Genomic DNA, 13,347 nt, shown 5'->3' with positions numbered 1-13,347 from the left:
TATTGTTAACATGAAAGCCTCATTTAATACTTTACATTTCAAATACTGTAACTGCTTTTTTCCCCTCCTTCTCCTTTTTCTGAATCTTCAGTATACAGCTTAAACACCATTAATAGTTTTGGTTGCTATGGTGTTGGGCAGGTGGAGGTCTTTCTACTTGAAATCTTGAATGACACTTAATGTTGTTCAACAGCAGGGTCATGCCACCACCTTCGACTTTGACCTCATTTTTCCCAGTAAAATAAAAAGACCACATCTCCATTCCTTTTTGTTCTTGGGATAGGGGTTTTTTTCCTGCAATGAGAAAAGGAAGTGTGAGAGAGAGAAGGAGAGAGAGATGTAAAAAAAGAAAAAGAGAAAGAAAAAAATTTAATAGGCCCAATGGAACCTTTCCAAAAACTTTAACAGTTACATCAGAAAATCATGAAGGAGAATAAAAAAAGACAGTCCTCTGAAAAGTTTCACGTGAGATTGTTTCTTATTTTCCCAAGCAGCTAAACATTTTAATAAACTAGGAAAATGAGACTGTAAAACCACAACATCTGACAGCAAGCCCAAGGGGCAGGAACCGTTCCTGAAACTAATTTTAACTCAGGTTTTAACATTGATCAGATTTCATGTGGTGAATGTACCCTTAAGCTGTCTCTCTGTTCTTAGAGAAAACCTGGTTTCTTTTGTCGACTCCAAGAAGCTATTTTCTTTCCAGTGCATTGTCATCACAGGCATAACAAGACTTCTCTGTCATTCATCTCTACAGCCCAAGAGATGCCCTACCCCAGACGTCTTCTCATCTGTTCTCAGTTTCCTTATGAGACAAGATATTTTCCACAGAAGTGACACTTAACTGCTCCAGCAACGAAGTCCAGTCTTAAACCACTCCCCATGCAGCCACTCAAGGACTCAACCCATTTAACATCTGATCTTCAGCCATGCAAAAGGCACCAGGCCAGTTCAGACCAGCTGAGGCCAGGATCCAAAGCGGGTTTCCAGTTTCTCTGCCTTGCTTTTCCCTGGGCAAGGGAGTCTTCTCTATCAGTTTCTTCTCCTTCTCCGGGTACATGAACCGCATTTTGCTCTGATTGTCACCAGAACATCTACAGATAGGACTGGCTTTTTAGCTCAAAGGCTTGATTAACAACACAGATGAGAGTTTGAATGGGGAAAAAAGAAGATATCTGGCTAGTGCAAATTTTTCTTGAAGAGCCTCATTTCTTCTCACAGAAGCATTTTTCATCTTCTGGTTAAGTTCAAGCCAAATCATTTGCCCTGTGGGGCAGGACTTCTTTGTGCTGCACCTGTCTTCCAATACTTGGGTGTCTCCGTTTTGAGCCGCATGGTTCCTAGGTTCACGTAACTGTGTGAGCCAGGTGCTTTGCACGACTCAAGGAACGGTCATTGGCATCAGCTAGCCCCTGTCCCTGCTCAGGATGAATTTCCAGGTCAAAGGCATGTTGTGCAAGGGAAGAAAGCAGGGCTCTTTTATTTTTTCTTTTCTGCTTCTCCAAAAATTAAAGTGCTCATTCATTTCTAGATTTGCAGAGGTGGAAGGTCTTTCTGATGCCTTTCCTTTAAACCTCGTGTCTGCTGTGTAGGAGATGCTGGTGCTTGGGCATCAGAGGGAGGAGGTGACAGGGTGGCCAGTTTTCAAAACGCTAGAGGCCAGTGATAGTTGCCCTTGGCTCTTCCAGCCCACCAGCAGCAGGCTTAGTCACATCAGCAGCATCAAAGCTGAGCAGCTCTTCGGAGAAAGGGCATTTGTCCTTTCATCTGGAGATTACAGGAATCTTTCACGGATCCCAGCAGTGTGTTTTGAAAGGCTCTTTAAAGAGAAATACCTGTTTGTGGCACCACCTATCATTTAAAACGGCCTCTTTGCATTTCAGCTTTCCCTGCGACACTCTCCCCCAGCTGTTTAACTGTGTGTACAAGGACAAAATGGTGCCAAAGCTCATTCCCAGCAAGGAGAATTGCCCAGCTTTCATGCTAGGCTCTGTACTGAGAAAAAGACTCTCCACAAACATGCCAGAAAGCTTGTAACCTATTTGGGCCTGCTCCTTCTCCCTGTTGCGCTCAGCAGGGACAGCAGGAAAGCAGAAAGCTGCTCTTAGCATCTGGAGGAAAGAAACGCAGAGATTAAAAGCTCTTTGCCTTGCTGTTTCCATTCCTTCATGACTTAATTTTTTTGGTCAGGGCACAGAGAAGATTATAAAGCTGTAACCTCTAATCCGCTCCTGAGCGCTCCTTCTCCATCTCTTCCTTTCTCCTCTCTTTCAGCCAGTCCTAATCCTTTATGTCTCATCTCTCACAGGTAGGAGTTGGAGCCTAATCTCAGATGACAGGTTGGTAATTAGAGCAAGAGATTATCCTGACCCCATATCAAGAAGGTAAAAAGAGAGGAATAATGCAGAGCCATACAGGATCAAGCCTTCAATATTCGGTGCAGGCACCATCCTCATCTTTATCTATCTCCTCCTGGCTCCCCAACCCCACACCTTCTCCTTTGTCCCGGCAGAGAGGGGGATTCCTGATTTTTTGAACTTCCTGCCCATCTCCCCTCTGCCAGGAAAGGACTACGCATTTCCTGCACTCGTTCAGCACAGAAATAGTCACATTTTCCATTTCTATAGACCTTGACTAAGCAGAGACTCAGCCAATGGGGCTGTGACTGGGAAGAGTGGGTGGTGGGGAAATCACAGGCAGATATGGAAGAAGAGGGCCTGCTCAGAGAGGCTGGAGTCACGACATGCTATCAGCCATCCTCAGCTGGGCACTTTTTACCCATACCCCAGGCCTTTCTAGTCCAGCAAGATGAATCCACAGTAAGGAGCAGCAGCAGGTCTCCATCTCTACCCAGATGCCCAGCAGTCACCACCCAGCCCTTGATCTGCTCAGGAAGGCATACTGCTCCCATCCCTTGCACGTATCCCAGCACAGATGGGAAGCCCATCCACGTGTCCAGCCCATGCTATCCTTCTTTGGGACAAATCTTGTCTCTTGCCCTGTGTCACCAGTATTCAGTGAGGACCAAAAAAGCCATCACACAGCCCCAAGACCACCATCAAAAAGGGGAAACTGGGAGCACCAAGCTTCTTCAGTGTCCCACCCCCTACATGCACAAGGTGAATGGACGTCACCAAGACCCACAGTAGCTGAGGCTCAGGCATCACCAGCCAATAGTCTGCAGGCACCAGGAGGTGTCAGGATAGAGATGGCAGTGCAGTGATCGAAACCTGTTTGGGAGAGAGTGAAGGAAGGTCAGGTGACAGTTTTTACACCAGCGCACAGCTGGAGAATGGAAGACTTCTCCCCCATGTCCCATCCCACATCAGGCACCCACCCTGCACTACAGAGCTCCAGGACTGGCTGTTCACCTCAAGATGTCTTTTCTCAGCAAAGCTAAGCAGCCAAGCCTCCCTCCGACACCTGAATCCAGCTCTGGCCCATGTAGCCCAAGCCCATGGCTCACCCTGATCACAGGCAGGGAGATGGGCACTGCACCAGCCCCCAGTGCATGGTTCTGTTGATGCTCTTTTCATCGCCCAGCTGCTTCCCACCCCTGCTATCTCCACCCAGGAGCTTCCTACCCATGCTCTGCAAATAACAACTTTAGGTTTGTTCACTCAAAGCAGAGAAAGTAAATCAAAGAACACTTTTGCTTGCAGTCAGCCTGAAGTGAACCTTTTTCTTTTTTCCCTTCAGTTTTCTCAGCAAAAATGAAAAAGCTGAATTTCCTTTCCTGAGTTTAAAAGAACATTTCTGTTCCTGTCCCAGGGGTAAAAGGTTAGCTTGTTCAGTCTCAACATGTGAAATAAATGGCAATGCTTTTGGCTCAGGAATTGTCCAAATAAAATGTTTTGATACTCCTTTTCTTCCCACTCATCCAAAAAGGTTTGCAAAGTTTGTAAGCGTTCGCAAACAGCTTAATGCTAGTGTGACCCTCACCCAATAAGCCATGTGACGGCAAGGTTTCTGTCCCTCACTCTAGACCTCCTGCACCCCATTTGGCTGCCTCCCCCTCCCAGCCTATTGTCTGAGGGCTCACACTGCAGCAACACCCAGAGCACTCATGCCCCGTACCTTGAGGGATCATCTTGGGGCGAGAAGGGACCGCTGAGTTCAATAACATTGAGCTTGTTCTCAAAGACACCGTAGCTGAGGGTGACCTGCAAAGTGGGGTGGTGAGAAAGGAGCAGGAAGGAAGAGGTGAGTTCAGGAGCAAGGAACTTGCTTTGGGTGACCGAAGCTCCCATTCTGGCTCCTTCTCTGCTGGCTTGGCCTCTGCCTTCCACATCTCTCCTGTCTTCCTTCCCTTGATGGTCCACCATGCTAGTCCTTTGCCTCTCCAAGCCCCATACACCCCTTGTTACCTCCCCACGCAAGGCAGACATGGTGCCATGTCAAAGCCACTTCCCCAGTCATTCATCATTTCTGCTTGTCCTTGTGCCATGTTCCCCCAAGGATGCCCTCAAGCCTCCTAGCACTCCCCATACGTGTGCTCCTCACCACTGACCCCAGAGGCACTGTGACTGGCATCTGTGCTGCAGGCAACATCTGCTCCTTATTGCAAAGAAGCGTTTGACAGGAAAGCCTCCCCAAAAGAGCAGACGATTGATTCAGTCCATGTCAGTGCCACCAACAGAGCAATGTGCCTGTAAGCTCCCCTCCACTTCTCCTTCCTCACACACCTCCTTCTTGCTCCATTTCCCCTCCTCACCTGCTGCATGAGCCGAGAAGGGGGGATGAGCTGCAGGTTCTCCAGGTGGGAATGGAAAAGCACATTGGGCAGCAGCTGCCCGCCGACTTTGCACTCAATAATGTAACCCACAGTGCAGTCGTCCGGCAGGTGGATGAGCTCTGAAGTCCTCAGGAAGTTTCTGCCACTGGAAAAGGGTAGGGTTGCGTGGGTTAGGAAAAGGGTAGTGGGGGGATGTAGGCATCCACTTGAGTGTGAGATAAATGAAGGACTTAATTGAAAACCAGAGTAAATCTTGGAACTAGGCAAGAAATCCCTGAGTTCCACCTGCAAAGATCTGGGAATGTGTTTGCTCTTTGACCACTCCCAGCCATGCTGTCCCCCCAATTGTCAGGTGCTGTCCCTGATACATATCCAGCTCCCCAGTGAGCAGATGCAGAGAGCTGGCAGACTTTGCCAAGTCACTTTTCCACCTGTTTGGTGAGTTGCACGGAGCCCTGAGGAGTCAGACAAGCCAGCATGAGAGAAACAGTGGGACCACATGTCCAGGACCAGGAGGAAGAAGAAACAGGACAGTCTCGTGCAGCTTGAATAAGCTATCCATGGCTCCACTGTAATGTAACACCACACACTTGCCCATCCCTTGATGATAGGCTAAACCCAATTTTAAGGCTCCTGTAACTGGAAGCAGCCACACAGCATGAAGCACTGTCTATTATAACACCCCTCACCTAGTTCAAATGTGTTTTAAGCACTTTAATACAGTAGTGGCAGACTTTATGCCAGCTTAGGCATTACCTATCCATGCCACTTCCATTTTAATCTAGATCACAGATCATCCTCCTGTTTGGGTCTATCATAAAATATATATCATGAGCTTCAGCTAAACCAGCCACCTGGTGTGGATTGGATCTGTCTTTCTGGGTATGCACAGATCTGTTTAAGACTGGCACAGCCATTGACTATCAGTACATGTGCATATAGCCTGTGATATAACCTAGGGTATCATGGAAAGCATCATCTTGTTGTAGGCTGGGCTAACACGAGACTCTGGGACCTACCTCTGTTCTCCATGCACCGAGCTGAGGAAATGACAGTGGCCACTGTATGAAGCTGAAGAGCGTTCGGGGTGGGGGAATGGGAAATGAGCTCAGGAGGGAGTTACAGGAGGTTGGAAAGAGGCAGATTAAGGGGAGAGGAGATAGGCAGACAGGGAAAGCACTTAGGAAGAGTCAAAGGAAGTTGAAAGGGATGGGAAGGAGTGTGGAGGAATAACCAAGAGCTGAAAGGAGTTGGGGAAAGGGGAGCATGTCATCCTATGATCGTATGATCACGTTTGCTGACGTGTGCCTGCTCTTGCCTGTTTTTTAATCAAGTGACAGAGCCACCCACTACATCCCTCTTCCAGTCCCACGTGCTTGCAGATGTGTAGCATGTGGCACTCTGCACCCTTGCAAGCATCCTTGCAAACACCACATACACAAATCCAGATCTGACACCGCCAGGAATTAATGTGCAGCCATGTTCCTCATCCCCAAAGGCTCCTGTACTCACCAGCTGCACAGCTCACCTGGCCCACGGCACCATCTTGCTTGCCAGCTTGAGGCTGATGCAGAACCCAGCCCCTCCCGTGGCAAACCAGAAGCGCACAGATTTCTGGAGAGAAACAGCAAAGAAAATCAATGGCAGAGACTCAGATGATACCATACTTCCCGAGATGGGAATGCTGGAAATCCAGCTTTGATGCCAGGATAAACACAGCCCTATTGTTACCCCAGCCCCCTGACTGCTGCCCAGAAGAAGGACTTGCCAGCAGTACAGCATGGATTTTGACCTTCTCCTATTTGGAGCAGCCAAGTTCCTGCTGGCAGCAGCAGGTGGGCTGCCCAAGGCAGGCTTATCTCCTGGCAGACAGGTACCCAGAGGTGCAGCAGCAACATGGGACTCTTCTTCTAGGTAGATCGGATTGAGTCAACACCTACAACCATGTTTAGACAAGACTGGTGAGTTTTCAGTTGTTGCCTGTTGCTCTTGGGACCTGTCTCTCCTTGGGGTACATCTACGGCCGATGAGCCAGAGCACTAAAAACAACCCATTGGCCCCTCACCACCACCATGGGCTGTACCGTCTGGTTGTTTGGCAGCGTTTCAGAGGCCCGGATGGGTCGGTTCAGGCTGGGTTTCCCCAGGTAAATGTCCCACGTCGCAGAGTAGGAGGACAAGAGCTTCAGGAGGGCCCGAGGGTTCAGGTAGTTGTCATCATCCAAATGGCAAAACCAGCTGGGGGGAGATGGGAAGACACAAGAGGTTTGCTGTAAGAAGAGTGCCTCTTGCTTTCAGGGGTCCCCTCACAGCAGCCCTGCCTCACCTACGGCCACTGGCCAGGAAGGCATCGAATTCAGCAGCCATCTTGCAGGAGAGGGCCAGGTGGCTATGCTCGGCAGAGCAGTTGGTGAAGATCACGTGGTCACCTGCCGGGAGAGGGAAAGCTGTGGCTCAGGGCTGGCCCACTTCACACAGTCATGGGCAGGACCTCTGGGCAGGAGGGAAGGGGTTTGTTCACAGCCAACCTCCTCATGGCCCCCCAAAAAGGCATCCGAACCCATGGTGATGTGGGTTCCATCCTTCCCCCTACCAGGAGATGAAACCTGGAGAAAGCCAAGCATCTTGGCCAAGTCTAGGACACCTGCCAACCGCACTTCCACCCTGCTCACTGCCAGCCAGGGTGTGGGAACTGAAGAGCTCTCTCATGGGCTGCTTCTACCCATGGATTCTTTAAGGCAGACAGCACCCTGCCTTCAGTTGGCTGCATGTCCTGGGGTAAGCCAAAAAACCCAAATCATCACTGCTGCAGCTTGGGGTCCTCCCACGGGATGTGGCGAGGGGTGTGCTTCAAGAGGCAGCGCTGGTGTAGGAAAGCCAGCTGTCAGGCTGGACCCCCTCCCAAGACCATGGCAGTTCAGAGGCTGAAGGAGGGGGGGAGGTGGTGTTATAGGACAGGTTGTTACCCATTTTTCTTTTCAGGACATCATCTTCTTCATCAGTAAAGACATAGGTCTGGGGAAACAAGGAAAGGAGGTTACTCTCAGGGCTGAAGCTGGTGCTGCTCCTGGCCACCCACTCCTTTCTCCCCACAGCTGGACACACTCACCATGGTCACCCTACTCCATCCTCTGCTGCTGTGTCCCCCTCCCAGGCAGCAGCTGAGCAGAGAGTTGGCCACACTCTCCCTTCCCATATGGTACAATCATCACCGCTTGTGTGGCTTCATTTCCCCCCTGCCCCACCACCTTGGGAACAGGGAGAAGGGGACCTGTGACACCAAGTGAGGGGGTGAGGGAGCCCTGGCTTAGGTGCCAGTGGCAGAAAGCACTGTGGTTGAATGATGCTCAGGTTAAAAGGAGAACATGTGTTTGTGTGTTAAGTGTGCACAGCCCCTGCCACTTCCCGCCTCCTCCTCCTCCTCTTCCTCCACCCACAGGCCCCTCTAATCCCCCTCGCTGCCATTATGAGGCACATCTCCCCCTTTTCAGGGCCAGGCAGGGATCAGGGCTGATGGAGAAAAGCTTTCCTCAGGCAGAAAATGAGCTTTCATTAAATCAAAAAGGAGTCGTGAGCCGTAAACAGTCTCTCCACCAGCTGCCCACAGGCTGGTTAAATGCAGCACCTGGGCAGGGACAAAGGGGATGTGGCAGGCAGACAACAGCTCCAGGAGCTGTCACTGCTCCCACAGGCTCTGATGAGAAGACGAGAGTCTCTAAGTCTCCCCAAACCCACCCAGCATTTGGGAGATATGCCCCACCATGAGGACGTGGTAAGATAAATGTTCTGCACATGAAAAGAACGCAATGAAGGACCCTCAGAGACCACCTGGCTCGAGCAGAGACAGCAGGATGGTTTTGTGATCCCAAATGTAGGTGCTACAGCAACTTGGCGAATTACCCTCCAACAGCTGAGCTGCAGCAACAGGCCACGCACACGTTCCTACCCCACCCCACCAGTAAAGTCTCTTAGTTAAAACCACTTTCAAGGTGATCACGGGACAAGAAGCAATTAGCTAAGCCTCAAGTAAAGGAGTCGCTCTGGGCCAGGGGACCATATCACAATCTTCAGGCAAGGCAGGTATTGTCAGTGGCACGGGATTTCCCTCGCCGGTGTGTCAGAGCCAGAAATTTCCACTGTGACAAATATTCGTCTTAAGAAAAAAAAATTCTGAAACCATTGAAACTTTCTGCCATTTTCAAAAAAAGCAGAAATGTTGGACTCTGGTCTCCATAGCACACCTGGCTACAGTATTCCAGAGATGCCGGAGTATGTGGCCTGGCTCTGTCCTGAAGGAGATCACAATAGCACATCCTCATCTGCATCCTCATCTCTCCATCCCTCACACCCCTGAGAGCAGGCAACCTGGAACAGCAGCTGCTGCTGGCATCTGAGTGACCACCACTACGTGTCCCTCAGCAAAGCCACACACAATGGCTGGGATGGGGGAGAGAGAGAAGGCCCCCAGCTAAAAACCTGCCTGGAGACCATTTGGCCCAGTTACTCAGGTCTTCCTCAGGGAGACACCAGCTGCTGTTGTCCATACTAACGGAACCGGGAAGAGATTCAGAAAGTCTCTCTGGCCATGCCAGATCTACTGTCCCTGCTGGGGACATGCGAGCAGAGAAACACCTGGTGTCAGTTGTGTCCCTGCAGGTAAATGGGGTAGACAGAAGCAGCCTCCCCATCATATCCACCCTCCTGTTCTCCAACAGACCATCTATGGGGCCATGCAGGATCTCCCATCGTGGTGCCTCAGTGCACTGAGACTGGGCCAGGATGGCTCTCAATGCTACTGCGGGGCAGCCGATCTGGGCCTGAGGAGGGATGCAGCGTGGAAAGCATCCCTCCATTCTGGAGTGAAGATGGATGGATGGGTGGGAAAGGATGTCTGCTGGATGGCAGTACAAGTGGTGATATGGAGCCACCGATGTCAAACAGCTTTGCCTGGTGGCTCTCCATGAACCTAAGAGCCCATGCAATGGATAAACACTAGACTTTGAGACCTCCTCACCCCAAATTGGGAAAGTAGCCTAGCAAGGAAAAATAGGAAAAGGGAATAAAGATGTGGAATCTGACAATCCAGGGCCATGTTCATCTCCCAGGCTCCCAGGGTATCCCTTCTCCAGGAAGAAACCCCAAACACCTCAGCAGGATTATTGTTGTGTCCTGCCCAGAGAACGAATTCAAATTCTACGGTGTGTTCACAACACACAAAATGTGAAAGCCAGTCCAGGATGAGTCATTCAAAGGTTTCATTTCAATCGGTTGGATGTCTGGGTTTCTGAAAGGAGGCGAGGTGCTAGAATTAGTTTATGTTACCAAACAAAATGCCTTTTCAGACCAGAAACCTTGACTTATCTCCATCAAAACTACTGGGGTCAAGAATGTAAGCCACTCCAAGATGCTGCCCAGCCTAAACAATCATCAAAACCAACACTTCTGTTTAGATTAACCTTTTCTGAGGAAAAGGCCTTTTGCTGAAATGACTTCCACATCAAGCTCCAGGTGGAAAGTTTGTGTGGATCACTTCTCCAGAGTCAGAGTGTGGTCCAGTGAAGAGTGCTCACTTCGCACTTCCCCTTCCCCATCTCCACCAGCTGCGTGTCTTCTCTTCTGTTTAAACAGTGCAGTTTCAGGGAAATGTCTCTCTCTCTTATCATCTACTCCAACAGAGTCCAACATAGAGGACTTTAATTTGGCTCCCGTACAGTCTGTCCTAGCCATAAAAACCACAGCTGTTTTCTGCCTCCTGTTATGGTTACCTAAGCCTGACCTGTGAGGTCTGGGTTGCTTCCCTCCGGGAGGACACCATGCAGTAATCAGCTCTGAAACCAGGCTTGGCATCAGCAGCACGGCCCAGCTGCTAAAAGTTCCCCACTGGCCACCTGCAGAGAAAGGACCACTGAATTGGTCTCCAGCCATGAGTAAGGGCAAGTGAGACAGCAAGATGGTGGGTCAGCCTAGGAGGAGGCAGTTTCTGCACATCAGGGCTTCTGAGACCTGGATTTCTCAGAGACTGGCCCTTAAAGCCTCTCCATAAAGACTCAATAACAGGTCTGGTGGCCCTATCCCTGGCCCCACAACAATTAAATGTCCTTTGCAAATTGAGAGCTCTCTTTTTTTTGCTAAGCGAGGTTTCTATATCATCAGTTTTTCAAAACTAGCTCTTTCCCCTACCTGCAAAAAAACGCTCCAGCAGCAGCATATTTTTTTTAAAAAAAAAGGCTTTTGACTTTCATGTACTTCTCTTTACCTCTCTCCTCACCCCCGCTCCCCTACCCTCAAGGCCATTTAGTAAAAAAAGCAGAAGAAAAACATGGAAAATTGAGGGGGGGGAGGGGCGGGGTGGGAAACACTGAGCTTGCAAAAAAAATCGATAACAATGAAAAAACACTATTTAAAAATGACTAACACTCCCACTCTAACCCTTCCTTCCTATTCTCCTGCTCAGTCTGCAAAGCTTTCCTAGAGGCTGGCAGCAGCATGGAAAATTCAACACCTCTTCCCAGGTTTGGACATAAGTTGCCTGCCACAGGGAGGGTCAGATGAATCAGGGGAGCTGGTATCTAATTCCTGTCATCAGCAGAATGGCCAGGCACCTAATTCTTAAACACACGAGGAGGGAAAGGTGAGCTGCTCCTTAAAAACCCACTCCAAAAGCCCCAGTCACAATATCTTAATACAAGTGCAGCCATGCAGTTGGGTTTGGTTTCTCCAAAGAGCTGCTGGGCTGAGGTCGGGCAGAGAGAAGTGCATCTGGGAGGAGGAAGCAGGGCATCTCAGATGCTGAGAGGGACACACAGACAGGAGAGGAAGTGTGCTCAAAATAGGACATGGCTTCCTGTGACGACTGCAGCAGACCAGACGGTTGCAGCACCATGAAGTGGAAAACCACCCTTACCCAGAAAACCCTGCACTGCTTCAAGCACTCTCCTACACAATAACTCCACCCCCGTCCCCCCCCTCCTCACTGAGGCCTGAATTTGTCTTCTGGGCACTCATCACACACAAGCAGAGGCGAAAAAAAAAAACCCTTTGGGGGCAGCACAGGATTTCTTCTTTCTTGAGGAGCAGCTCTGCGAAGGAAGAAGTACACAGGCTCTCAGGAGTACTTTTGCCCACCAGTGAGCCAGCCTGCACCGCACCACCAACGTGGTGCCCCACATCAGTTCCTCTAACAGGAAAGAAACTCTCCAAACTCTGCTTTAGCAAAGGGTGAAAACGTCAGGCCCCCAGTTAAAAAAATATTTTAAAAGTCAAAGATAGACCCACATCACTTCACGATCGTGCACATGAGGGGATCTGCCCAAGAAAGCAAGGCATGGATTGTGCTGATGTGCTGGGAGGTGAACAGGGCTGCAAACACGACTCCTGCACCCACGTCCTGCAGCCTCGCTCTCCTGCACGCTGCACCTCACCGTCCCGGGGCCAAGGGTGCCCGGGGGCAATGCGGGCATCCTGATGGAGGGGCAGGGGGAGCCACTCAGGTCGAAACCTAGCAAACTCATGGCACTAGGAGGTAGAAAAACCACCATTTCACACAGACCAAGGACAGTCTAGTGTGGCTCAGGCAGTCTGCAGCCCCCCGGTGTTATTGGATAAAAAAGGGAAATTAAATCCCCTCCTGAAAGAGCCAAAAGAGCCAGGCTTAGGTTAGGGGCAGGTGATGCCTGCTAAGAGCACTCGTGCTCCCAGCCTTCATGGGAAGGTTCTACACAAGCTCTTCATCATCTCTGCCAGCCTTTCCCATGAACCAGCCACTGGTGAAATATTTTGTGGGGTAGCATCCCCCTTTCAATATGAACAGAAGGAAGAATTAGGAAAAATGAAGCGAAGTACTGTGTGGGACCGCAGTGCCCAGCCTCTCCTTCCTTTGGCCTTTATCCCTCCCCACTGACACTCCATTCCTGACACGTTACCAAACACCCCCTCTCTAGCCCAAACCCACACGCTCACCTGCTCTTTTGCTCGGGATATCCATGTGTCCAGGAGCAGCTCCATCCTACTCTGGTGAAATCTTTTGGTTGTCTTCACGGCTATGAAAATGTCCCCAAGGGTCAGGCTTCCCTCAGTCCTGTATCTGTCCAGAGGATGGACTTTCAGGTCCTTCTGCCCCCTGCCACCACCTCCCATGGTATCCTCTGGGCTCACTTTGTTCCGTCGCTCCAGCTTCATCCCCTCCCTGAGCCCTGGGTACCGAGCTGTTTCCTGAGCCCCATGGTGCCGCACGGAGAGGAAAGCCACGCTGACAAGGAAGACTGCGGCCCCAGAGAGACCACGGATGAGGCGACGGCCCATGGCTCCCAAACCGTTCCCGCTGCAGCCAGTATCCTATCAAACAAGGACAACCTCTGCCCGTACCTCCATGTGAAGCTGTCCCATACCTCCATGTGAAGCTGTCCCGTACCTCCACGTGAAGCTGTCCCGTACCTCCATGTGAAGCTGTCCGCTCTTCTCAAAGTCTCCGAAGGGGCAGGACAAGTTGAGGGTGAGGTCTGAATAGGATGTGGCCAAGGAATGGGGTGGGTGAAGACCAGAAAGCTAAGAGACAGTAGCCCTGGAGGATACAGGTGAAGTGGGGGGAATTTTTACAGAGGGCTCGACGACCCA

General features: G+C 50.4%; 1 protein-coding gene across 1 annotated transcript; it reads right to left on the bottom strand.

Moving 5' to 3' along the window:
* Positions 1-210: 210 nt before the first annotated feature.
* MFNG (MFNG O-fucosylpeptide 3-beta-N-acetylglucosaminyltransferase) lies at positions 211-13,035 on the bottom strand. The gene is made up of 9 exons (XM_068401355.1): positions 12,694-13,035; positions 7,701-7,749; positions 7,061-7,163; positions 6,819-6,972; positions 6,264-6,349; positions 4,715-4,880; positions 4,078-4,163; positions 3,145-3,230; positions 211-294 (listed from the first exon to the last, which is right to left on the bottom strand). Exons 1-8 carry the CDS (start codon positions 13,033-13,035, stop codon positions 3,164-3,166), a joined length of 1,053 nt encoding a protein of 350 aa, XP_068257456.1. The 3' UTR covers positions 211-294; positions 3,145-3,163.
* Positions 13,036-13,347: the final 312 nt, after the last annotated feature.

The sequence above is a fragment of the Nyctibius grandis genome, chromosome 5 (assembly GCF_013368605.1).
Source record: "Nyctibius grandis isolate bNycGra1 chromosome 5, bNycGra1.pri, whole genome shotgun sequence".
Classification (NCBI taxonomy): domain Eukaryota; kingdom Metazoa; phylum Chordata; class Aves; order Nyctibiiformes; family Nyctibiidae; genus Nyctibius; species Nyctibius grandis.
The sequence above is the reverse complement of the archived record's forward strand: the minus strand, read 5'-3'. Positions and strand labels throughout refer to the sequence as shown.

What these genes read in the sequence shown, in the direction of transcription:
- MFNG (XM_068401355.1), bottom strand. Translation starts at nt 13,035, where the DNA reads ATGGGCCGTCGCCTCATCCGTGGTCTCTCTGGGGCCGCAGTCTTCCTT. An exon ending in TGTCCTGAAAAGAAAAATGG is followed by an intron (nt 7,164 to 7,700) that starts GTAACAACCTGT and finishes CTCTCCCGGCAG; the next exon opens with GTGACCACGTGATCTTCACC. An exon ending in CGCTGCCAAACAACCAGACG is followed by an intron (nt 6,350 to 6,818) that starts GTACAGCCCATG and finishes GTTTCTCTCCAG; the next exon opens with AAATCTGTGCGCTTCTGGTT.